This window comes from Oryctolagus cuniculus, chromosome 13 (assembly GCF_964237555.1).
Source record: "Oryctolagus cuniculus chromosome 13, mOryCun1.1, whole genome shotgun sequence".
Lineage (NCBI taxonomy): Eukaryota > Metazoa > Chordata > Mammalia > Lagomorpha > Leporidae > Oryctolagus > Oryctolagus cuniculus.
Genome location: NC_091444.1, coordinates 3,625,624 through 3,649,414, shown reverse-complemented (window position 1 = coordinate 3,649,414; position 23,791 = coordinate 3,625,624). Strand labels below are relative to the sequence as shown.

The 23,791-nt window shown below is 39.1% G+C and overlaps 1 protein-coding gene and 1 long non-coding RNA gene across 13 annotated transcripts in view; one reads left to right on the top strand and one right to left on the bottom strand.

Moving 5' to 3' along the window:
- Positions 1-23,791, bottom strand: part of LOC103351062 (uncharacterized) — a 232,864-nt gene that overhangs the window by 200,773 nt on the left and 8,300 nt on the right. The window contains exon 5 of one of the 11 annotated variants that reach the window (XR_518856.4): positions 5,296-5,423. The exons of the other annotated variants lie outside the window; for them this stretch is intronic. This is a non-coding gene — a long non-coding RNA (uncharacterized lncRNA). Of the gene's footprint in view, positions 1-5,295; positions 5,424-23,791 lie in introns of those variants that run through there. 11 annotated transcript variants of the gene reach the window in all.
- On the top strand, positions 3,181-20,398 carry PDC (phosducin). 2 transcript variants are annotated; one of them, XM_017347892.3, is made up of 4 exons: positions 3,181-3,319; positions 15,259-15,343; positions 16,640-16,791; positions 19,481-20,398. In XM_017347892.3, the coding sequence occupies exons 2-4, from the start codon at positions 15,283-15,285 to the stop codon at positions 20,003-20,005; spliced, it is 738 nt and encodes a 245-aa protein (XP_017203381.1). In that variant the 5' UTR covers positions 3,181-3,319; positions 15,259-15,282; the 3' UTR covers positions 20,006-20,398. The 2 variants fall into 2 exon arrangements, with proteins under 2 accessions (XP_017203381.1, XP_069912354.1); XM_070056253.1 differs by lacking the exon at positions 3,181-3,319 and adding an exon at positions 11,431-11,693.

Here is a 23,791-nt window from a genome sequence, read left to right as displayed (position 1 = left end):
TCGGATCTGGCTAAAAAGAATTTCTTGGGCATGGAAAGCCAAGGCACTGTGGCAAAAAATTACCTAAATAAAAGATCTCTGTGAGTGAGATCCCAGTGGAAAGAACGGGCCATCAAAGAAGGAGGTACCTTTCTCTGAAGGGAGGAGAGAACTTCCAATTCGATTATGGCCTTGTCTAAATAAGGTCAGAGTTGTGAACTCAAAAGGCTTCCATAGCCTTGGCAGCTCATGACAAGAGCCTCGGGTGATTACTTATGTCATAAATAAGAGTGTCAGTTGTTAAATCAACAACAGGAGTCACTGTGCACTTACTCCCCATGTAGGATCTCTGTCCTCAATGTGTTGTACTATGAGAATTAATAGTAAAAATAGTCTTCAAACAGTACTTTATACTTTGTGTGTCTGTGTGGGTGCAAACTGTTGAAATCTTTACTTAGTATATACTAAGTTGATTTTCTGCCTTCCAAATAAATAAATAAATCTTTTTAAAAAAGAAAGAAAGGAAAACAACTCTCATAACAGCTGGATGTCAGTCGGTCTGAGAAACCTTGTTGAAATTCAACTTGTTCCTGAGATTGTTAATAAAAGTGCAAGTAGTGACCTCTACAGGTTGCAGCTATGAACTACACAATCAACAAACTGCTGAAATGTGAAATATTTACCTCTGCTAGCAAAGAAAGTAAATTTCAAATTAATTTTGAATAACAGGACATAAATATTAGAATGTGTTTAGACATTATCACTGTTTAAATTCACAAAGACCCATTGAAAGTTTCTGAATGAAGATACATTTGATTAAACTTTACAAATATAGATGCTTTCATTTTAATTACCATTAATAAAGCTTTTTTCTCCTTGCTGATTAAAAACTTCTGGCTTTATGCTTAGAGAAAATTAAAACTTCTATTTTGAGAAGTTAGATGAGACTTTTGCCCATGATGATTGAAGATATAAGGAAAAGATTGCAGATTCAACACAGCCATCTATTTTCTCTATTACAAAAAATATTGGGAAAAGGATATTAAGTGATCAAAAAAAAACCAGAAACAATAAGGAGAAATGGAAAAAAAAACACTAAGAAAATTCTAAAATCTAGAAAAAAAATAGACCATAAATGACAGCCAACTTGAAAGTTTTATTAAAATCCTATAATAAGAGAAATGAAAGCCAACTCTATTTACATCAAAGAATCTCTTATGTATTCCCACTTAAAGGAATCATGCTTTTTCATTGTGATTATCTTTTGTTTTTTTCCCCCACTGGACTCTGAACCCCCAACATAAGAATAGGGCATATTTTGCTTTGCTTCCCCAGTGCCTAACCACTGCTCACTTAACACAAATTAGGTTTCAATATATGTTTATGTGACTAATTTTATTGTAATAATCTTTTTAAAAATTACATATATTAATATATATTATATAGTACATATATAATTATATATACACAAAATATATACAATATATGTGTGTATAAATACACATATTATACATATATGTATATGTATATACATATGTAATTATATAATATTGCATTTATTATATAATATAATAAATATATATTAAATATATTTATTTGAAAGGCAGAGCCACAGAGAAGTAGAGGCTGAGACAGAGAGAGAGGTCTTCCATCCACTGGTTCACTCCCCAAATGGCAGCAACAGCCATAGCTGGGCCGATCCGAAGCCAGGAGCCAGGAGCTGCTTCTAGGTCTCCTATGTGGGCGCAGGGGCCCAAAGGCTTGGGTCATCTTCTGATTTCCCAGGCCATAGCAGAGAGCTGGATCGGAAGTACAGCAGCCAGGACTCCAACCGGCGCCCATATGGGATTCCAGAACTGCAGGCAGCGGCTTTGCCCGCTATGCCACAGTGCAGGCCCTGTAATAATCTTTATGTAATTGCTTTCTATCACCCATTCAACCTTTCCCGTGAACTATAAACCACTCTTAGATCATAAAATATACAACCTATTGGGCAGCCTTGAACCAATGGCCTCATTGATAAGGTCTAATTTCTCTTGTATTAACAATATCTTTTAAAAGTTATTATTTACTTGAAAGGCAGACAGACCGAAAGACAAGCAGGCAGGTTACAGTTGGGGCGAGGTGAGGCTGAAGTCAGAGAAACAACCTGGGTCTCAGATGTGGTGGCAGGGACCCGACGACTGAGTTACCACCTGCTGCCTCCCACGGTGCACATTGCAGCAAGCTGGAATCAAGAACAGAACCCACGCACTCCAAGAAAGGATGTGGGTGTTCCATGTGGTATGGTGACCCCTATGCCAAAGGCTACCCCAAAAGACTAATTTCTGCTAAACTTTACCTTAGGATAAAGAACAGTGATTTCAGGGTTTACACATCATTGAATACTCTAAAAATATGTAAAATATTTCTGAAGACCACAGCTGCATTTTTGGTAAGCACTCCCCAGCAAAGAAAGGCAAGGCAGTTGGTAAAATGCTACTGAATGGAAGCTCATTGTTTAGAATGGCACAAGGAAGAAAAGTGAATAAAACAAGACAGAACACAGCAAAGTGTATTTTTATGTTTATTGAACTCTTATTAACAGAGTTAATCATATGTGTATAAAGTTAACTGAAAATAGATCTTAGTTTAAAAAAAAAAAGAGTGGGTATAGGAGAAGGAGGAGGAAGTGGAGTAGAAGAGTGGGTGGGAGGGTAAGTACAGTGTGAAAAATCACATGTTCCTAAAATTGTAATTATGAAATGTATGAAGTTTGTATTCCTAAAAAAAAGGTTTCTGGGTGGAAAAACAGAAGAATCACTCAATTAAAAAAAAAGACCACAGAGCAGAGATCATTAACATTACTAAACATTTCATTCATAAAGGGGAAGAAGTAGCCAGCTGGTGAATCTAAAAGGGCAAAATAGACCAGGACACATCATGCTGAGGAGGACACTTAATATTGAACAAGAAAGATTTTATGGTCAGAAAAATTTTAACTTTTTCTTTTAGATAACAGCAAATAAATTTCTAAGAATAACTGAAGTCCATGCTAGAAAGAGAAATTTTTTTCCTGAAATAACAAAAATAGGTGGACAAAGATTATAATAACCACAGGATCTAAAGTTCTTTGTATGCTAGTTTGCTAGTTTGTTTTTGCCCTAGTATTAATGAATAGGCTTTGTTAATTCTCTTATGTCAATCCTATTATGTTTTCAGAGCTATTTCTGCAAGGGTCATCAATACCCAGGGATCCTAAGTCTGAGCTTAAACCTTTCCAAGTTCAAAAGGAGTTTAGTAGACAGAGATTCTCACCAACTGAACATAAGCAAGGACACCAGGCACAGAGATACAAACTGTGAGTCTGCAAGTAGTTTTCTTGATAATATAATTCGTTAAATTTTACTTTATAAGAATGGTGATTTTATATGGTATTATTATCTACTTTTAAAATATTTCAATGTTGTATATAGACTTCCTGCTCTTCAAATACTATGTATTTTTCCCTCATAAAATGATATGTACTAGTCATTCAGAGCGAGCACACAATTTTGAGTGATATTCTAGTTAAAATAAGATTACACGTGAGTGGGAAACTAATTTTTAAACATTTAATTCTTCAGGGCTCCCTTTTACTGAAAGGAGAACTGAAGGGAAGAATTAGGTTCTTTATATTTCCTGTGTGAGGCTTTGGCTCCATGTTCTGAAAGGGAAGATTGCATTCAGGCTAATACATTCTCAGATCTCTGGGGCCTTCTACTTATACTGTTGTTGGTATTGTCATTATCATCTTTAGAGTGAGGATAATATCTGTTTTGAAAGGCTAGTTTAAAACTTAATGAGTTAGAAGTAATGTTTTTAAAAGAAAAAAGTATTGAGAGTTTATTATTAGTGAAGTTTGGGAACTTTTTTCTCAAATTGGTTTTATTTTTCTTCTATTTTTCCCCAATAGAAGTGGTTGTTATCACTAATAAACTTTACAGCTTATATCATGAAAATGAGTGTAACAGGTTTCCCCATTGTTTTGCAATGCACTGTTTTTATTAACTGCAAAAACAGCTTTTAATTATAACATTCATTTTAAATACTTTTTCGGTCCATTATATATGCTACTTACAGTCACATAATCTTAGAGCCAGAAAAAACTTTAAATATCATCTAATTTATCATGGGAAAATTTTGTCAAAAAACTATGTTTACAAATTGAATATAATATAGTATCAAGTACTATAGAATCATATATATGGACGATTAATGGTAATATCTGTAATGGAATTCGAACAATACATACTGGAATAAGTATATTTATAAATAAAGATACTCGAAAAAGATAGCTGTCCTAAGTCTCATGCAAGATCTTTTACTTCTGTTTTCTCCAGAAGAACTAAGAGAGTATCTGTAACTGCACACAACCTGAATAGGTTGATGTCTCTTCATTAGGAGTTAAGAATTACAATTTTAAAAACTCATGTTTCCCAGAACAAATATTTCTTACTGATGCCTCAGGATGATAGAGAAGAAAGTGCAATTTACTATGGATTTCTGACACACAAATTTTTCAAAAGGTTCTCTTCATCTTCCATCTGCCAGTCTCTTTTATTAAAAAAGAAAAATGATTTGTGTAGGTTGATGCTAAGGAAACTCATCTGCTTGGCAGTGTCTCCTATCAAAGTTGCTGTGAACTTTACCTACACACATGGAGGAGAGTAGGAGAGTAGGTAATACATAAAGGAATGTTTTCAATAGCATCACGGTGTGTGTTTTGGATGTAAAGAAAAATAAACTAATACATGCTGAGTGCAGACCATTTACTTGGCAATTTCTTACTTGATACAACCATCCTGAAGATTGTGTATTCTGTATTCTATGTATCCTTCCGGGGATTTATTTTTAAAGAAAACTCACTTTACGACACCACAAAAATGTAAAAAGTTGACCTATCCCAAAATTAACAACTAGAATAACAGACGTTGGCAAAAAAAAAAAAAAAAAAAAAAAAAAACCTGAATGTTGTTATTGTCTCTGCAAGTCCTACCCCACCAGGAAACTGAAATTCAAAAAGACACAGAAGGTCCAATACATAAATGCAAAATCTAATGGAAAAATCATTTCTGGTTTGCAAAATCATGAACAGTTGGGCAGGTGCCACAGCTCACTAGGCTAATCCTCCGCGTGCGGTGCCGGCACCCTGGGTTCTAGTCCCGGTCGGGGCACTGGATTCTGTCCCGGTTGCTCCTCTTCCAGTCCAGCTCTCTGCTATGGCCAAGCAAGGCAGTGGAGGATGGCCCAAGTGCTTGGGCCCCTGCACCCACATGGGAGACCAGGAGAAAGCACCTGGCTCCTGGCTTCGGATCAGTGCAGCGCACTGGCCACAACACGCCAACCATAGCGGCCACTTGGGGGTGAACCAACGGAAAAAGGAAGCTCTCTCTCTCTCTCTCTCTCTCTCTGTTTAACTCTGCCTGTCAAAAAAAAAAAAAAATCATGAACAGTCAATTCACTGAAACCAAGTATGTTATATTCAAATTAAATCATTCCTCCCACTTCTCACTTAGACACATATCTTCAGAAAGTCTTTGTATTGTTTTTGAGCAACTCCATGCATGTTTTATTAGTCCTGTATTTCTGATTCCAAAAAAAAGTCCTTTGGGGCCAGCGCTATGGCGCAGCGGGTTAAAGCCCTGGCCTGAAGTGCCAGCATCCCATATGGGCACTGGTTCTAGTCTTGGCTGCTCCTCTTCCTATCCAGCTCTCTGCTGTGGCCTGGGAGAGCAGTGGAGGATGGCCCAGGTCCTTGAGCCCTTACACCCGTGTGGGAGACCTGGAGGAGGCTCCTGGCTCCTAGCATCGGATTGGCGCAGCTCCAGCCACTGCAGCCATCTGTCTCTACCTCTTTGTCTGTCTCAACCTCTCTCTGTAACTCTGTCCTTCAAATAAATAAATCTTTTTTAAAAAATCCCTATTTTATATGTTCTGAAAACCCTTGTGGCAAATAGATCTTACTAGAAGTAAACCATATTATGATAAAGATTTATTTAAAAAATAAAGTATCTATGAAATTATCTTATAAAAATAAGATAATGGGTAGGACAGAAAAAGAGGAAAGTAAGACTTGGATAAAATAATTAGAACCATCTCTAGGATCTGAGTGGCAGTGGAGGTCTCCACAGGTACAGTAATACTTCAGTGATCTGATTCAGCGCCCTCAGAACTACCTTATATGAAATTCCTAAACTTGTCTTACAGGAAAGAAAAGAATTGCTGGCCACAGTTCAGTATGACATTGGGAAGATATCATGGCAGTGGCTGAAACATCCCACATTAATACGTGTGTACTAGTATTGGTGAGCCCATTAGCTTGGCTTAGTTGGTGAGATTAGCTCACAGTCACCTTGAAAAACACAGGAAACAATGACCTAAGATGTGTGGTTAGAGGTAGGAAAAGAGAGAACAGGCAGCCCTGCAGGGTGAGGAGTACAAAGTGACTCCCCAGGAATGCAGAAGCAGACAGAGCCTGGCATGAAGCGCAGAGCAGAGTCCAGTGTGAAGTTCACGTCCAGGCAGAGCTCACATGGAGCACAAATCCAGAGCCTGGTGTGGCGCTGAGATGCAGACAGAGCCCAACCGGCGCTGCACAGCCAGAGCCCGGTGGGTGTGGAGATGGGATCCAGACAGAGCCTAGCCGGCGCTGCACAGCCAGAGCCCGGTGGGTGTGGAGATGGGATCCAGACAGAGCCCAACCGGCGCTGCACAGCCAGAGCCCGGTGTGGAGATGGGATCCAGACAGAGCCCAACCGGCGCTGCACAGCCAGAGCCCGGTGTGGAGATGGGATCCAGACAGAGCCTAGCCGGTGCTGCACAGCCAGAGCCCAGTGGGTGTGGAGATGGGATCCAGACAGAGCCTAGCCGGCGCTGCACAGCCAGAGCCCGGTGTGGAGATGGGATCCAGACAGAGCCTAGCCGGCGCTGCACAGCCAGAGCCCGGTGGGTGTGGAGATGTGACCCAGACAGAGCCTAGCCGGCGCTGCACAGCCAGAGCCTGGTGTGGAGATGGGATCCAGACAGAGCCTAGCCGGTGCTGCACAGCCAGAGCCCAGTGGGTGTGGAGATGGGATCCAGACAGAGCCTAGCCGGTGCTGCACAGCCAGAGCCCAGTGGGTGTGGAGATGGGATCCAGACAGAGCCTAGCCGGCGCTGCACAGCCAGAGCCCAGTGGGTGTGGAGATGGGATCCAGACAGAGCCTAGCCGGCGCTGCACAGCCAGAGCCCGGTGGGTGTGGAGATGGGATCCAGACAGAGCCTAGCCGGCGCTGCACAGCCAGAGCCCGGTGGGTGTGGAGATGGGATCCAGACAGAGCCTAGCCGGCGCTGCACAGCCAGAGCCCGGTGGGTGTGGAGATGGGATCCAGACAGAGCCTAGCTGGCGCTGCACAGCCAGAGCCCGGTGGGTGTGGAGATGGGATCCAGACAGAGCCTAGCTGGCTCATTAACTGAGGTTAATGAGATTTAATACAAGATAGAAATACACCATTCACATAAATACTGTCTTAAAAAAATTTAGGAAGGGGCCAGCATTGTGGCATTAAGAGGTTAAGCTGTCACCTACAACACTGGCATTCCATATGGTGCTAGTTTAAATCCTGGCTGTTCCATTTCCAATTCAGCTTCCTGCACATGGCCTGGGAAAAGCAGCAAAAGATGGCACAAGTCCTTGGGCCCCAGCACCCACATGGGAGACCCAGAAGAAGCTCCTGGCTGCTGGCTTCAGCCTGGCTGACACAGCCATTTGGGGATTGAACCAGCAGACAGATGAGCTCTCTCTGTGTGTGTGTGTGTGTCTCTCTCTCTGCCTTTCAAATAAATAAAATAAATCTTGAAGAAAAAATTTAGGAACATGGTGACTTACTGATTTATTATCTTGCATATTCTAATTTTTTAATGCACACACAACATATTTGGTTAGCCTGTGTGTTTAATATATTCATTAATTAAGATTTTTATCAATAAGCAGAAATAATAAATAGTAGAAAAAAATAAGCATTTAGGAGATTGAAGAGTCAGAGACTTGAAATATGGCTCTATCTACTCCATCCTACCTCTCTGAGTTTTGGCAAGTCACTGGCTCTCTCAGAGTCTGATAATCAGCATATGAAAAATAAGAGTATTTATTTTGTGAGAATTAAAGATAGTCTGTATGAACTACCTAGCATACAATGTATGAAACAAGTATAAGAAAACAATCACAAGTGCAAAACAATTCCAAAGAACTTGCAGTGTTGGAGAAAACTGGTGAAAGTAGATGCTGTCAGCTGTTGTGAATGATAACAAGTCAGCTGAGGGTACAGTGATGAAATGATCCCACTATTTGAAAACCTACCAATAAACTACCAAGAGACTTAAAGCAAAACTCTTCTGAAAGAACTCTAGGATACTCCCAGCTGTACTGTATGCTCTGGTTAAATTAGATCAACACATTTGAAATTCTTAACAATTGCCATTATCACAGTGTGTATAAAGAAGGATAATTAAAATTAAATGGTTAGAGGTGGATTTGAGTATTTAAAGAGTCTTGTAAAACTAATGTTTAAGAATATTACTCACTTGCTTTCTATTCTAGACCACCTGAAACAGAAACAACAAACAAAACTAACTAGATTCATCTATTTTATTTCTTGGCATCACTAAACCATGATTAGGAAGTGTTAGAGTTTTGAAGGTAAAGTTTTTAAAATGTTATTCCACAAAATCCATGCTTTTAAAATCATTAAAATCTCAAATTAAGAGAAAAATAAAACCTTAATTTGGTAAATTTATGCTTTAAAATCTTGAGGGGTCTGGTAATGCCCTTTTAAGTGAATGACAGTCTATCAAAGTCCATCCAAATAAAATTTTTACGTAACACAGATATGAGTAATTAAAACATTATTAGACTCACCTAAATTAAAAAAAAAAAAAAGGAACATCGCATTTTATAACTATATAAGATGAGCAACCGGCGCCCAGCTCACTAGGCTAATCCTCCGCCTGCAGCGCCGGCGCCACGGGTTCTGATCCAGGTTGGGGCGCTGGATTCTGTCCCAGTTGCTCCTCTTCCAGTCCAGCTCTCTGCTGTGGCCCGGGAGTGCAGTGGAGGATGGCCTAGATCCTTGGGTCCTGCACCCGCATGGGAGACCGGGAGCAAGTACCCAGTTCCTGGCTTCGTATAGGCACAGCACCGGCTGTAGCAGCCATTAGGGGAGTGAACCAACGGAAGGAAGACCTTTCTCTCTGCCTCTCTCTCTAACTCTGCCTGGCAAAAATAAATAAATAAATAAATTATATATATATGTGTGTGTGTGTGTATATATATACATATACATATATATATATATATATATATATATATATATATATGATGAGAAATACAGAGCTTCTTCCAGGTCTACCACACAGGTCCAGGGCCTAAGGACTTTGGCAATCTTCCACAGCTTTCCCAGGCTATAGCAGAGAGCTGGATCAGGAGCAGAGCAACCAGGACTCGAACTGGTGCCCATATGAGATGCTGGCACTGAAGGCAGCAGCTTTACCTGCTTCAGCCACAGTGCCAGCCCCAATAGTAACTCTTCTGGACCACTGTGAAGCAGCAGTTTTTTCTGTCATCTTGCCTTATTTTATCACCAATTTCCAGTCACACAAAAGGCATGCTTACTATCACTCAAAGTCTTAGAATAGTCCTATTGTTGTTTTAAAGCCTTTGACCTAAAGCAGACATGGAATTTTTATTTTTGTTTGTTTGTTGACAGGCAGAGCTAGACAGTGAGAGAGAGAGAGAAACAGAGAGAAAGGTCTTCCATTGGTTCACCCCCCAGATAGCCACTACAGCTGGAGCGCTGCGCCGATCCGAAACCAGGAGCCAGGTGCTTCCTCCTGGTCTCCCATGCGGGTGCAGGGCCCAAGCACTTGGGCCATCCTCCACTGCCCTCCCGGGCCACAGCAGAAAGCTGGACTGGAAGAGGAGCAACTGGGACAGAACCGGCACCCCAACTGGGACTAGAAACCAGGGTGCCGGCACCGCAGGCGGAGGACCAGCCCAGTGAGCCACGGCACTGGCCAACATGGAATTTTTAAACCACTAATAATTTCAACCAGTATTAACTTTTAGCCACTTGAAAATCAAATGTTGATATTTTTAAATACACATTACATACACTTATATAAAAGATAAATTATTTTTTCTCACACAAACACATGAGAGTACTTGCTATACACTAGGTTCTAAACACTGTACAAATATCAATTCATTATTTTAATGATACTAATGTAAATTTTGGAGAAGATAAATTATTTGGGATAATTAGAAAATTCCAGAAGAAGTTGGTGGCAAAGGAAATTAACAGAAATGTAGCGGGGCCAGCGCTGTGACAGAGCGGACAAGGCCTCGCCTGTGGTGCTGGCATCTCATATGGGCGCCTGGTTCAGGCCAGCTACTCCACTTCCGGTCCTGCTCCCTGATAATGTACCCGGGAAAGCAGTGAAAGACGGCCTAAGTGTTTGGCCCCAGTGCCCATGTGGAAGACCCAGGTGAAGCTCCTGGCTCCTGGGTTTGGGCCGGCCCAGCCCCAGTTCTTGAGGCCCTTTGCGGAGTGAACAAGCAAATGAACGATATTCTCCCTCTCATTCTCTATCTCTGGCTCTCTCTCTTCCCCCACCCCTCCCTTGCCCTCTCTTTTACTCTGCCTTTCATATAATTAAAAAATATTTAAAAATTAGAAATGTAGCAATCTATCAATAGCTAATGATTCTCTACTCGTGTCCTCTACAGAAGCTTCAAGCAGAGCAAGCAAGCACACTCATATTGTAATATTTTTCTTTCAGTTTGTTCACTTTTTACCCTGGCAGTAAACAGTAGGAAATTTTCCTAATCCTTGTGTTACGGACTCTAATTTTTTCTTAAGCAACCCAATCAAATTAAGCCTTGGTATTAATCAGAACCACACTGCAAGAGTTTTACTCTTCATTTACTGTAGTGGCCAACATACACTAATCCAATCAACAAACCACGTTTGTCCTAAATAATCAGATTATCTTTTCAGTAAGTTTCTAGAAATTGGTAAAAGAAAGACTTTTCTGAAAAGTGAGGTTTTTTTCTCAGATTGTCAACTACATTAGCAATAAGAAAAAATATACGCTTCTGTCTCTTCAACATTTAAATAAAATCATATTCCTATCTTCTAAAACCTTATATATGTTCATTGACAATAATAAATAACCCACGGTAACAATGTAGTCTAGAAAAATAAAATGGACTTGAGTCTACTGTTCTAGGAATTAAGCAGCTATTAAAGTTATCAAGTAAGTTTCCATTTCTTTGTTCTATAATTTGCTTTTGAAGCAAAATTTTTCATATTTTCTTAGATGCAAAATTTTTTATAAATAACTGTAGTAAATAATTAAATGACTTTTTTTTTTTTTTTTTTTGGACAGGAGAGTTAGACAGTGAGAGAGAGAAACAGCGAGAAAGGTCTTCCTTTCATCCCCCAAATGGCCGCTATGGCCGCGCACTGCACCCATCCGAAGCCAGGAGCCAGGTGCTTCCTTCTGGTCTCCCATGTGGGTGCAGGGGCCCAAGCACTTGGGCCATCCTCCACTGCCTTCCTTGGCCACAGCAAAGAGCTGGACTGGAAGAGGAGCAACTGGGACTAGAACCTGGAGCCCATATGGGATGCCGGTGCCGCAGGCAGAGGATTAACCAAGTGAGCCATGGGTCCAGCCCCTTAAATGACTTGTTTTGTTCAACCTTATTTACTTATTTCCATGTTTCATCAATCTTTTTTGTTGTAAATTCATTCAAATTTTATACTTCTTATCACATTTACCATTAAATAAATCTTGTGAAATGGATTGATTTTTCCTTGACAGCCTTTCTTGTTCATGCAGGAAAAATCAAATAAGCAAAATGTTTGCAGTCCACTGATTCTGGATAGGGACTGTGGTAAGGAAAATAAAATTAGAGAACTAGTCCAAGTGTTAGGAACACAAGTCATGAAGAAAAGGAAATCAAGAATTAAGACAAACAGTTCTAGTTTACCATCCTGTGTCTTGGGAAAGCATCAAATAGACTGCATCAGGGACTTAAAGATAAACGTTTATCAAAAATTTTAAAATAAGCATTTTTTAAATATAAGCTCTCATATGTTCAAAACACTTTTGTACGGGATGATAGCAACCATTTACTCCATCACTAAACAATTAAGGGTCCTGGGAATTTAGTCATGTCAAAGTGGTCATTTTTACTACATTTTTTTTTTGACAGGCAGAGTTAGAGAGAGAGAGACAGAGAGAGACAGAGAGAAAGGTCTTCCCTCCATTGGTTCACCCCCAAAATGGTCACTACAGCCGGCGTGCTGCGCCGATCTGAAGCCAGAAGCCAGGCGCTTCCTCCTGGTCTCCCATGCGGGTGCAGGGACCCAAGCACGGACCATCCTCCACTGCCTTCCCGGTCCACAGCTGGACTGGAAGAGGAACAACCGGAACAGAATCCGGTGCCCCAACCGGGACTAGAACCCGGGGTGCCAGCGCTGCAAGCGGAGGATTAGCCTAGTAAGCCGCGGTGCCAGCCCATTTTTACATTATTAACCACAGGGGAAAAGGTAACATTTACAGGTTTTGTAAGATTGGGAAACAAAAAGAAGTCTGGAGTCAAATCAGGGCTGTTAGGAGGACGGTTAATGATTTCTCACTGGAACTCTCATTAAATTTCCCTTATTTTGGCCGGCACCATGGCTCAATAGGCTAATCCTCCACCTAGCAGCGCCAGCACACCAGGTTCTAGTCCCGGTCAGGGCGCCGGATTCTGTCCAGGTTGCCCCTCTTCCAGGCCAGCTCTCTACTATGGCCAGGGAGTGCAGTGGAGGATGGCCCAAGTGCTTGGGCCCTGCACCCCATGGGAGACCAGGAGAAGCACCTGACTCCTGCCTTCGGATCAGCGCGGTGCGCCGGCCGCAGCGCACCAGCCATGGCGGCCATTGGAGGGTGAACCAACGGCAAAAAGGAAGACCTTTCTCTCTGTCTCTCTCACTGTCCACTCTGCCTGTCAAAACAAAAAAAAAAAAATTTCCTTATTTGATGAGAAAAGAATGAGGAGAAGCAATGTCATGTTGGAGAAGGGCTCTGTACTGAAACTTTGTTGGGCATTTTTCTGCTAAGGCTTTAGCTAATTCTCTCTAAACTCTCATAATTAACAATTTTTATCATTTTTGTTCTCCTATAAAAGTCAAGAAAAATGCCTTGAGCATGGCAAAAAAACAAACAAACAAACAAACAAAAAAAAAAAAAAACACACAACCTGTAACCACGATCTTTGCTCTTGACAGGGCTACTTGTATCTCTTAATAGTTATTGCTTTGATTGTGTTTTGTCTTCAGGATTATACTGGTAAAGCCATGCTTCATCTCCAATAATAATTATTTGAAGGAATTCTTTGGGATCTTAATCACACTTGTTTAAAGTTTCCATGAAAAACTCTGCTCTTGTCTAACACTGACAGAGGCACAACAGATTTGGTACCTATCAAAAAAAAAGTCTGCTCAATTTCAATTCTTCAGTTGGAATTGTGTAAGCTGAAACCAGTTGAGATGTCTGTGGTGCTGACTACTGTTTCTGCTGTTAATTGTCAGTCCTCCTCAGTTGAAGCTTAAACAAGATCAATATTTTCTTCACAAATTTATATGGATGGTCTGCCACTCAAGGTTTAATCTTCAACACCATCTCATCCGTTCTTAAAATAAGTCATTAATTTGTAAACTGCTAAATTCTGTGGGGCACACTATCACCATAAGCTTTTAGTAAACATCAGTGATTCCACCATTCTTCCACACAAGCTTTTTTAGTTTCATATTTGTTCTTGCTTCAATTTTGGGAGAATTCATGTTGCTCCAACAGGACCTCTTTTCAAACTGATGTCTTATCTTTCTTTGTACCTCAAACCAGATCCTTTTCAGACATGTCATAACAAGTTAGTGTACACGCTGATTGTGAAACAAAAATTTTTTTCAATGCATGCGGTTTTTTTCATATGTATTTTCCATTAACTTTGTGACGAGTCCTCATACAAGTTACAAAAAAAAAAAAGAAGAAATTAAAAGCACAAGCTGAATGACATTAATGCTTAAAGTTGACTTAGAAAGAAAGACACAAAGGGAAACAAGTAAAAGAAGACAGTATAAAAAGATACTATACTCACGGTTAGACTATCTCCCTGACTTGAACATTTCAGAATAATCCTAACCATGTGTATACCTTAGAGAACATATCCATGCATATAACAATTTAGTTTTTCAGATAACTAAATTGTTATCTGAAATTTAAGTAAGCAATTAAGTTGGGATGTGAACTAAGAATAAACAGGGTCTTCAAGAGGTCATTAAGAAGTTCCCTTCAAATAAAAGTCCAATGCTTTTAATAGGTTTTAGTTTCTCAAAGGTACTACAATTCTACTTACTTGATGGGTAACATTTTAATTTGCTTGATGAGTAACACTGCCATCAAAACTTGCTTTATGGTATGAAGAGAAGTTATGGTGTTAGGTATTGAATTGCAGTGTTCCTTAGACCATTATTCTTCAATGCCAACTCAGAGATTGGATTTACCAAGTCACACTGGGAAAAATGACTGTGATATAGTATGTTAACTTCCATAGTAGTTTAACAGTTAAGAGTGGGTTCCAAAGGTATACAATCGAAGTTCAAATCCATTATAGCATTCTCTGTGTGATCATAGATGAGTAAATTTCTCCTACTTCAGCTTCTTAAAGTTGTAAAATAACATTAACAGTTGTCCCTACCACACACAGCTGTGTGAGAACTAAATAATTCTGACAACTAAAATTATTAAAACAATGCCAGGCACCTACTAAGTATTCATAGTAAGTATATACTCATTAGATTAAAATTTCTTGTTATGTAAGATATTGGGCTAGAATTTTATGAAATATAGTAATACACAATAATAAAATCAGTAATAAATAATGTTCATTATGTTCATGGACTTAAAATCAAAGCATAAATAAAAAATGAATTATGTCAAATTATTAGGTCTAGACACCATTAATGACAAAAGGGTTAAATTAATGTCCCATTACAATGCATTCTAAACACTTTATCACTTAGAGGTAAGTCTTCACCTGCCACGGAACCTGTCAGCAGAAGACTATGTACATTTGTGAATATGCATATATAGTAAATGCAAATATAAGTGTATATGCAAGTATGTATATACTGAAATTTATCTGTCCTTATTACTTCTTTGGTTATCCTATAGATTATATCAAATCCAGTCCCTAAAATGGAAGAAGCCAAAAGCCATAGTTTAGAGGAAGATTTCGAAGGACAAGCCACACACACAGGTCAGTGAAGTTAGAAAAAAATGTAATTATTAAGCCAAAACTAAGTGTGGAAATATGTAGTATTCTTTTTTGATACTATTTATCATGGAATTTCAGTAATATTTTCATATAGTCTGATAGAACAATCTAAAAATATTTCAATAAATTAATTTGAAACAGACTCTTAAAGTGGTTTTATCTGATGTCAAACAGCAAGAAAAACACCAACTATTATTTCTTGCTGCCCAAATATCATTAGACCTCTCTGTCTGCGCTATAATTAAACCACTTTCCTCTTTACTTATCCACTCCACCCTCCCAATGAGCTTCCTTTGGTATTTTATAAACAACAGCAGACCAGAGGTAAATAAATGGCCCTTAGTGTTAATTTTTTTGAATCTGAACAAAATAAAGAGAATGATAAAAACATTCTTGAATCAGATGGGTTTCTAAATTCCTTGAAAACACCGAAGACTTCAATTCATTTTCTCCAGAGCCTGTTTTCCTAATCTGTTAAATTTTCTCTGGATAACTCTGTGACATTTCTGAGAGCTCTAAGCTTAAAATCTATGACTTAAATTTTAAAATTCAAATTTCTTTAAGTCTGTTGAATCTTATTTGTCTAGTGGTCCCCTCTCTCTTTTAATAGGGACTAGAGCCTTTATATTTAGCCAGAAGTTTGAATGAATTCATCTAAGTACTAGAAAAGAATGCATAGGTATTCATTTTATAATGAACCATCTGGGGAATATCTTTCTAAATGTAACAAAATCAATGACTATTAAAGACTGATAAATGCAGCTATTTGTTTCTATTTCAGAGAACACTCAGAAGAGATTAGATGGTTTACAAAGATTTTTTCAAAGCCATTTCAGCTTTGCTAACTGAAGAGCAGGCTTCCTTCTCATTGGTTGCCCTGGGTACTATTGTCCTTGTTTCTCCAACCATCCTCGCTTCCTTGATTAACAGTGTAGTGCCAATCTTAGTTTACTATTTCTTCTGCAATAAAAGTGCTCTTTCCTAAAATCTGAGTTGCTTCACTATATTCTAGTTTTTTAATAATTTAAAGTGCATAATTTATATTTTCATTAATGCAGATGTTTCTGAAAGATTCATTACCAAACCTCATTTAGCAAAATTAATGTGGAACAACAATTTTTTATGAGCAGAGCAGTTGGAAATTTCTAGCCAAAACAAGATGTTGGCTTCAGATGCAGAGATGACAAATCTATTCCCATGGCAACATGTATACACATTTCGGTTGTGCAAATAGTTCTTTTAAAATTAAGAAATAATTTTTTAAACTTTTTATTCCAGGACCCAAAGGAGTAATAAATGATTGGAGAAAGTTTAAATTAGAGAGTGAAGACAGTGATTCAGTCCCACCTAGCAAGAAGGAGATTCTCAGGCAAATGTCTTCTCCTCAGAGCAAAGATGACAAGGACGCGAAAGACAGACTGGGGAGGAAGGTGAGATAATGCAAAGTTGATCACAAGCCATTGAGAATACATTGTCTAGTCTGAGTCACACCAAAGAATATACTCAGAATATTACAAAATACAGTGCAGTACTGTTTACACTGGCAAAAACAGAAAATGAACCAAATCCCCATAGAAAACCATTCCATATTAGCATGCAGTTACTAAAGGAATGGATTATAAAAACGAGTTAATTTTAGAGGTCATTTCACAACATGAGAAAGCAAATCACAGAGAATTTTAAATTATATATCTGATGCTATAGAGCAATAAAATGACCTCAGAATATGCATATACAAATATATGGCAGGTGTGTGTATGGAGAGAAACACACAAGGACACTCATCAACTTGACAATATTGGTAATTTGAAAGGATGATATTGGTTGGGAAGTAGAAGGCAGGCAGGATGACCCACAACTCCTTTTTTATAAAAGGTATTAATATTTTTGTACTTTTAAAAACTATCTCAATTACGTTACGTAATATATATTTCTATGTATACTAAGGGATGCCTTAAAACAGGATCTCTAAAGTGTTAGTGAACATTTTCTGAGTATTAGAGTGGCCACATTTCAGTATTTGCTACTTCCTGCTTCAAGCTTTTAGGCCATTTCTGAACCTTTATAATTAGAGTGTATGGTTTATATAATGATGATGACGACAATGACAAAAGAAACCATAGTGATTTTCATTGTGGGGAAAATCAGCTGAGTGGATTGCTTATTTCCCTATCAGCAGGTATGACCTGTGTATTGATTTTTAACAGACTAGATCAGAAGCACGCCTTAGTCCCACGCTTCTGACCATTGGAAAGATCTTCAAGTCACAGATTTTTGGGGAGGCAGTGGCAGAGGTTTGGTTTCTTCACCAACACACTATGTGATGTGGAGAGACAAATTTTCCCATGTGAGGAACTGTAACAACACCTCCCCACTTTGTTTTAAAGAGATATGATGAGAAAATAAATCTGAAAGTGTCTTGAATATGTCAAACACCCATACTATACAAATGTGTGATGTGATGATTACTAAAAGTTTTAAACTAAAATTGAGTTTGGAAATGTATCTGAATGCCTAAGTATTTGTATGCCTGAATATATGAATGAAACAGGTTCATATATGAATGCTCAAATGCATCTCTAAATCAGTATTTGTGTGGTTTGGTATGTGAAATGTCCAGAAGTAGGATAGCAACTTAAAAATTATATAAAACATTTTAACAACATTTAGAGTTAAAACAAGTTAAATTTGGGCTATGATGATAAAATATAAAGAATAAAATAAATAAATAAATAACACATAAGAAGAAGAATGAGGACACTAGGAAGATAAACGTAGGAAGCAGAAACAAGAGAAGGACGCTGAAAGCTTCAGATGCTGTGCTTAATGTAAATCTCAGCATCTTCTGTAAAACGGCTCCTCCCTCAGAGGTTATGGGCTAATATGTAAAATAGTCTATGCAAAGTGCCTAAAACACGGCAGTTCCCCACAAACACTAGTTTCTGGGCTTCTCAATTCTCTACATTACAAACTGACAACACTCGCTGTTTTGAGAGATTACATGATAAGGCAGCCACAGATGACTCAGCTTGGGGCCTCTCCAGCTTCCACGGTTCCAAGTTGTTCCACATTTATTAATCACATTACATCCCATTGCGCCTTTATGTCCTTTTTATTTTTGGTTGGTTGAAGAAGTGCTTAATATTCAGTTGAACACATCAGGAGTGGAGGTAGTGCTATAGTTCAGCTGCAACGAAAACTGTCCCAGAAGATGGGATTCCGCATTTTCTCACTTTTGCCTAAACTAGTGGATAAGAATTACTTGAAGGGCCTGTTAAAACATGGGTTACTAGGCCTCACCCCTACAGGTCCTGATTCAGTTGATCTGGGGCACTGTCCAAACCATCTGCATTCCCAAGTTCCCAAGTGATGCAAATGCAGCTGGGCCTCTTGACTAAATCGAGGAGCATCAGAGCAGGAAAAGCTGTCTTGTACTCAACTTCCATCCTATGCGTTCCAGGAAGTCTGTAACTTACATGATAGAACCCTTTTAACAGCTTTTGTTGAGAGGACACTGATGTCCAGAGGCATTTTCTGGGGCACATTTAAATGTATGTGAATATGTGTACGCGTGTGCTTCTTTTTGTTGAAAGTTACTCCAGAGCAGATCTTGCTGGCTTTTTTCCATGCAAAGTAGTAGTAATTAAGTGGCATATTTCTGACAGACATTGTAAACATCTTGTGGATCAACCACATTCAGCAAGCGTTACATATTCACCAAATCATGAAATGGTCACTGAACTCCAATTATGTACCAGACACCAGGGCAGACAGTAAAGATAAATGAGACCAATAAAACCCCTGCTTCCATGGAGTACAGTTAAAAAGCTATCAGTAAACAAGCAAACACAGGGCCAGCAACGTCGATTGCTCTGAAGGAAGATAAATCTGTATAAAGAATAGAGAGAACGCCGAGGAGAGACTCTCAGGTAGAGTAATCAAGGAGAGTGACATTTGAGTACGAGCTTGAAGGAGACAGAGGAGGACATGTCAGGACTTGAAGAAGGGGTCCAGGTTGAGAGGACGGTAAAGGCCTTGACTTGAGAATGGATTTAGTGTGTGGAAGGAGTACACATTTCTGACTGGACTGTTTCTATTGTTTTTCGCATCTGTTCTCAGATGAGCATTCAAGAATATGAACTGATCCATCAAGACAAAGAGGACGAAAACTGCCTTCGTAGATACCGTAGACAGTGTATGCAGGACATGCACCAGAAGCTGAGTTTTGGGCCTAGATATGGCTTTGTGTATGAGCTGGAAACGGGGGAGCAATTCCTGGAAACCATTGAAAAGGAACAAAAGATAACCACGATCGTCGTTCACATTTACGAAGATGGCATAAAGGGCTGCGACGCTCTCAACAGCAGCTTAACTTGCCTTGCAGCAGAGTACCCGATGGTCAAATTCTGTAAAATAAAAGCTTCCAACACAGGCGCTGGGGACCGCTTTTCCTCAGATGTTCTCCCTACACTGCTCGTCTACAAAGGGGGAGAACTGATAAGCAATTTCATTAGTGTTGCTGAGCAGTTTGCAGAAGAATTTTTTGCAGGGGATGTGGAGTCTTTCCTCAATGAATATGGGTTACTACCTGAGAGAGAGATGCAAGCCCTAGAGCAGACAAATACGGACGAGGACATGGAGTAAGGATTCACTATGTCAATATCTCATATTTACCCTGCACACACTGAATGCTGATTTCAGTAGTATCCATATTCCTTTAGAGAACACCAAGTATGGCCATGCCTGCTCTAATTCAGAAAATAACACTAGTGACACTAAAATTGTGTTATTAGCATTTCTTAGCATTAGTTTATTAAACTAATACAATGTTTTACTACAAAAATATTTTAGTCTTCAGTGATTATTGTCTTTGTTAGCAGACATGGATAATATTGTGACATTCTTAAAAAACTCCTTCAAATTATGTGTTGGCTTTTTTATTCTTTTTTTCTTCAAGATTATTATTATATGTACATTTTAAATTACATTATTAATTTTGCTTGCATAGTAACAATAAAATCTCATGAGGAAATAAAATTTCTTTTTAGTCTCTTGTTTTTCAAGTATTCACAGAAATATAAAGGCCAAAACTCTAAAGTCATCACTAAGTAAAATACTTTATATTTCAAGCAAATCAATGCATAAGAAAACAGAAATATTAGGCTGCATTAAAGTCATAAAAATTTGTATTTGTTAAGGGAGAATGGAGGCAATAATTTTTTTTTTTTGACAGGCAGAGTGGACAGTGAGAGAGAGACAGAGAGAAAGGTCTTCCTTTGCCGTTGGTTCACCCTCCAATGGCCACCGCGGCCGGCGCACCGTGCTAATCCAAAGGCAGGAGCCAGGTACTTCTCCTGGTCTCCCATGGGGTGCAGGGCTCAAGCACTTGGGCCATCCTCCACTGCACTCCCTGGCCACAGCAGAGAGCTGGCCTGAAAGAGGGGCAACCGGGACAGAATCCGGCACCCTGACCTGGACTAGAACCTGGTGTGCCAATGCCACAAGGCGGAGGATTAACCTAGTGAGCCGCGGCGCCAGCCAAGAATTTTTTAATTATAGTAATTGAAATAATATTTAGCAGTAGCAATTATTACAATGACCACTTATTGATTACCTATTATGGACCAGATGTTATGCCCAACTTCTCTAATTAGTGACTGTAAGTCTACATGTAGATAGTATTATTCCTGTCTTATATACAATGAAACAGACTTAGAGAATGAAATGGATGTTCTACTCCCATTTTCCTTGAGAACATCTGCAAGTCTTTCTTCCTACACAAACACATAGATGTGCAAAATAAAATGTGATTTTAAGCTGTTTTTAAACTAACTGAAGAGCAGGCAGGATAAAAGAATTTCCAAGTGTCTGAATCAGAGTGGAAACAAAATTGATGTGTGAGACCTGGCCTACTGTTGAAGACAACATGCTTCAAAAGCACCAGAAGTGGAGTCCCTGAAAGATACCCACTTAAAGCAGGTTTGCACATTTCCCAATTGGTAGCCCAGGTTTGTCACAAGTTCTAGTCTCTACTCTCCTAAAGGATTATTTTATAGCTTCTCTTCTTTCCTTAAAATTTCTATACCCCTTGATCCCCTCTTAACATTTCAACATTTCACCTTGTTCATATTTCACTGAGAAAACAGAAGTTATCAGTCTTCCCACCACCACATCTGAAACGTGCACCTGTGTGTGAACACTGCACTGCATCATGATAGAGAAAGTGTCCATGCCCCTGTGCTGCGGGGGGTCCTGTCCTTATCCACACAGCAATTTCCTCCCTCCCCAACACTGCAGCATCTCTCCCTCCCTTTCTCCATATTGCATTACTCATACTGACTTATACATGGACTTTTATTGTTCTAAGCTGTGTGTGTGTCTGTGTGCAAATTGTTGAAATCTGTACTTAGTATAGAGTTGGTCTTCTTGTATAAAGTTAATTGAAAATGAATATTAATGGGGAATGGGACTGGGAATGGGAGAGGAGAGGTGGGATGGGAGTGGGGGTGGGAGGGTGGGTATGGTGGGAAGAATCACTATATTCCTAAAATTCTACTTATGAAATTTGTACTCCTTAAATAAAAGATTTCTTTGGGGGGAAAATGAATTTTTAAATAGCCAACTATTTAGAATATTTCAGCCCATGATTTAAAATTGCCAGCCATTATTCCCTTCCCTGCTCTCCCTTAAAATTCCATTTTTCAAAAGAAGTATCTAAGTTCCATCTTTATTCCAACTTCCAATTTTTTTCCTCCCACTCCAATCTGGGCTTTGTGGTGATTTTTTGGTGATTTTTTTTCTCTTTTTCTTTCAATTTTATTTAATAAATATAAATTTCCAAAGTACAGCTTATGGATTACAGTGGCTTCCCCCTTCCCATAACTTCCCTCCCACCCGCTACCCTCCCATCTCCTGCTCACTCTCACATTCCATTCACATCAAGATTCATTTTCAATTCTCTTTATATACAGGAGATTGACTTAGTATATATTAAGTAAAGATTTCAAGTTTGCACCCACACAGAAACATAAAGTGTAAAATACTGTTTCAGTACTAGTTATAGCATTAATTCACATTGAACAACACAATAAGGACAGAGATCCTACATGAGGAGTAAGTGCACAGTGACTCCTGTTGTTGACTTAACAAATTGACACTTTTGTTTATGGCAGCAGTAATCACCTGATAATCTTGTCATGAGTTGCCAAGGCTGTGGAAGCCTTCTGAGTTCGCCAACTTCAATCTTATTTTGACAAGGTCACAGTCAAAGTGGAAGTTCTCTCCTCCCTTCAGAGAAAGGTACCTCCTTCTTTGATGGCCCGTTCTTTCCACTGGGATCTCACTCACAGAGATCTTTCATTTAGTTTTTTTTTTTTTTTTTTTTTTTTTTTTGCCAGAGTGTCTTGGCTTTCCATGCCTAAAATACTCTCATGGATTCTTGAGCCAGATCCAAATGCCTTAAGGGCTAATTCTGGGGCCAGAGTGCTGTTTAGGACATCTGCCATTCTATGAGTAAGCTGTGTATCCCGCTTCCCATGGTGGATCGTTCTCTCCCTTTTTTACTCTATCAGTTAGTATTAGCAGACACTAGTCTTGTTTGTGTGATCCCTTTGACTCTTAGACCTATCAGTATGATCAATTGTGAACAGAAATTGATCACTTTGACTAGTAAGATGGCATTGGTACATGCCACCTTGATGGGATTGAATTGGAATCCCCTGGCACGTTTCTAACTCTACCATTTGGGGCAAGTCAGCTTGAGCTTGTCCCAAATTGTACATCTTCTCCCTCTCTTATTCCCACTCTTATATTTAACAGAGATCACTTTTCAGTTAAATTTAAACATGTAAGAATAATTGTGTGTTAATTATAGAGTTCAATCAATAGTATTAAGTAGAACAAAAAAATACTAAAAGGGATAAAGTATTAAGTTGTATATCAACAGTCATGACAAGGGCTGATCAAGTCACTGTTTCTCATAGTATCCCTTTCACTTCAACAGGTCTCCTTTTTGGTGCTTGGTTAGTTGTCACCGATCAGGGAGAACATATATTTGTCCCTTTGGAACTGGCTTATTTCACTCAGCATGATGTTTTCCAGATTCCTCCATTTTGTTACAAATGACCGGATTTCATTGTTTTTTTAGTGCTGTATTCTCTAGAGTACATGTCCCATAACTTCTTCATCCAGTCTACTGTTGATGGGCATTTAGGTTGATTCCAGGTCCTAGCTATTGTGAATTGAGCTGCAATAAACATTAAGGTGCAGACAGCTTTTTTGTTTGCCAATTTAATTTCCCTTGGGTAAATTCCAAGGAGTGGGATGGCTGGGTTGTATGGTAGGGTTATATGCAGGTTTCTGAGGAATCTCCAGACTGACTTCCATAGTGGCTTGACCAGTTTGCATTCCCACCAACAGTGGGTTAGTGTC

What these genes read in the sequence shown, in the direction of transcription:
- PDC (XM_070056253.1), top strand. Translation starts at nt 11,658, where the DNA reads ATGGGATGCCGGTGCCGCAGGCAGAGGATTAACCAA. An exon ending in AGGACAAGCCACACACACAG is followed by an intron (nt 15,344 to 16,639) that starts GTCAGTGAAGTT and finishes TTTTTATTCCAG; the next exon opens with GACCCAAAGGAGTAATAAAT. An exon ending in AAGACAGACTGGGGAGGAAG is followed by an intron (nt 16,792 to 19,480) that starts GTGAGATAATGC and finishes ATCTGTTCTCAG; the next exon opens with ATGAGCATTCAAGAATATGA.